General features: G+C 47.7%; 1 protein-coding gene across 18 annotated transcripts in view; it reads left to right on the top strand.

Annotated features, from left to right (window-relative positions):
• Positions 1–2,500, top strand: part of LOC147451290 (uncharacterized) — a 64,914-nt gene that overhangs the window by 28,982 nt on the left and 33,432 nt on the right. For 2 of the 18 annotated variants that reach the window (XM_086520245.1, XM_086520263.1), the window contains exon 4: positions 1–967. This exon is cut by the window's left edge and continues 1,642 nt beyond it. The exons of 15 other annotated variants lie outside the window; for them this stretch is intronic. Coding sequence is in view for 1 of the 3 variants with exons in the window: in XM_086520259.1 (XP_086376385.1) it covers positions 1,363–1,397 (35 nt within the window). In the remaining 2 variants the exon portion in view is untranslated. Of the gene's footprint in view, positions 968–1,362; positions 1,413–2,500 lie in introns of those variants that run through there. One more of the 18 variants, XM_086520259.1, reaches the window with a different exon arrangement.

Genomic DNA, 2,500 nt, shown 5'->3' with positions numbered 1-2,500 from the left:
GCTTTCCTTTAATTTTCCAAGAGAAAATTTAGAAAATTAGGTTTATTTTGCAGGTTTTTACACTATTTTTCTCTATTTTGGGTTGGGATTTCTCCTTTTCCCCTTGCCCTCAACCAGCATTTTTGAAATTGAAAACGGCATGATATTAAGCTGAGACACATTTTTCCCAAACATTGAATGGAAGACCCGCCTTGCACAACTGTGGCCGTGAGCACTGTTGCGGCAAGCAATGCCACCTGTCCCCTTTGCAAAACCCCTTTTTTCTTCTAGTCAGGAGTTCGAGATGTGAAAACTTGGGAAAGCTAAAAAGCCTAGATGGTCACGTTGGAGCTCTCAACATTGTAGCATCTGCCGACTGGCCAAAAAAAGACGAAGAAAGTGTGGAGACGAATGTGGGACTCTCCCTCTCTCTCTCTCTCTCTCTCTCTCTCTCTCTCTCTCTCTCTCTCTCTCGTGGTGTGGAGGGTTGCAGCTAGGCAAAAATGGAGCTCGTCTGGATCAAGGGTGGCGGACAGGTAATGGTAGAGGAGTAGGTGGCTCAGCAAGCGCTTGTGGCGAGTGGGACATATATTGGATCCAGAGTCTTGGCATCCCGGCCAGCAGAGGATTGAGGTTGTATAAGGGTGTGGGGCTCGTGGCGTATCAGCTGTTGGCAACCAGGGGTGTTGATAGAGGAGACTATATGAGGCCTATTGCAGCAACATTTGAGAAGTCATACATGAAGTAAATGGCGGGTTGTGTTCATGATCAAGTTTAAGGGGGGGGGGGGGGGGGGGGGGGGGGGGGGGGGGGGGGGGGGGGAGCATTCTCTGTCAAGCGCCAAGGACAATCAATGGCACTCTCTCTCTTCGAACACAAATAAACACACACTCCTCAGTAGGACTAAATGGGATTGGCCCTCTCTCTCTCTCTCTCTCTCTCTCTCTCTCTCTCTCTCTCACACACACACACACACACACACACAGAGCTACAACAAAAAATGAAGACGTCTCTCTCTCTCTCTCTCTCTCTCTCTCTCACACACACACACACACACACACACACACACACACACACACACAAAAGCTACAACAAATAATGAAGACGTCTCTCTCTCTCTCTCTCTCTCTCTCTCACACACACACACACACACACACACACACACACAGACCTGCGACACACACGATAGTGCCATAGAAAATGAAACCTAATCTCACTCTCTCTCTCTCTCTCTCTCTCTCTCTCTCTCTCTCTCTCTCTCTCTCACACACACACACACACACACACACACACACACACACACACATGTGCGCACGTGCATGTGCACACATGCACACATATATGCACATTCGAGGCGGACCAACTTATCGACATGTGACACAGGTCATTGCTCGTTATTTTCCCAAGCTACAAAGTAGAGCCACCCTTTACAAAAACAAAAGTAATCACCCTTCAAAATTGAAGGCTGGAGTTTCACTTGAAACTCGATGGCCTTGCTAAAGACTTTAAAAAATATAAAAATATATATAGTACTAAGTGCTGTGACTTTTTGACAGAAGAAGTCAAAACTAAGTATTTTCATTTTCTACCATTACTGTACTTGCTACTCGATCCACTCTCCCATTAACTGGAATCTACCCAGATTCCCTTATCCCTCTCTCTCCTCTCTCTTCCATCTCTGCCCTCTACCGTACATGCGCACCCACCGCCAGACCCTGCTGTGCAGCTCCCTCGCTGTCTCTCTCGTCCTGCCCTCTGCCCTGCCTCCTCACCGCCAGACCTTGCTATTGCAGCTCCCTCGCTGCCCTCTCACTCTGCGCTGTGTTTTTCCCTCCCAGGCCTTCGATCGGCAACTACCATCTTGAAGTATGTGCTCTCATCTGACTGTCGGGACTGCCGGCTGTGCGTGCATGTGCACAAGCTACCATGCAAGGAGAAAGTGAGTCTGTTCACGATGGCCGCCGAGAAGAGATATAGCAAGATCAGAATGCTTCAATTTCTCTCTCTCTCTCTCTCTCTCTCTCTCTCTCTTTCCACGTGCCTGCTCCATTCTCTACTGCATCACGAAATGAGATTTCTCTCTCTCTCTCTCTCTCTCTCTCTCTCTCTCTCTCTCTCTCTTTCTATGTCCCCGTGTTTGCTCCCCCTTTTTCACTTCAAGTTTACCAAAAGCATCTCCCAAGATACCGGCTAATCCACCTCGTTCCAAAATTGGGGACACCTACTTACCGTTCACTTTTACATTTCAAACCAAATGATTTCTGACTTACCCTTCACTTTTACATTTCAAGCCAAATGTTTCTTAAAGTAAGTTTTTGAAATGAAGGAGAGAGTGACACATGGATGCCCTCTCTTTCCTTGAAAATTTGGCTCGTGGCGAATCACCTGTTGGCAACCAGGGGGTTGATAGAGGAGACTATATGAGGCCTATTGCAGCAACAATTGAGAAGTCATAAATAAAGTAAATGGCGGTTGTGTTTATGATCAAGTTAAGGGGGGGGGGGGGGGGGGGGGGGGGGGG

Source organism: Adiantum capillus-veneris, chromosome 9, assembly GCF_014529385.1.
Source record: "Adiantum capillus-veneris isolate H3 chromosome 9, ASM1452938v2, whole genome shotgun sequence".
Taxonomy (NCBI): domain Eukaryota; kingdom Viridiplantae; phylum Streptophyta; class Polypodiopsida; order Polypodiales; family Pteridaceae; genus Adiantum; species Adiantum capillus-veneris.
This window is presented reverse-complemented; position numbering and strand designations above follow the sequence as displayed.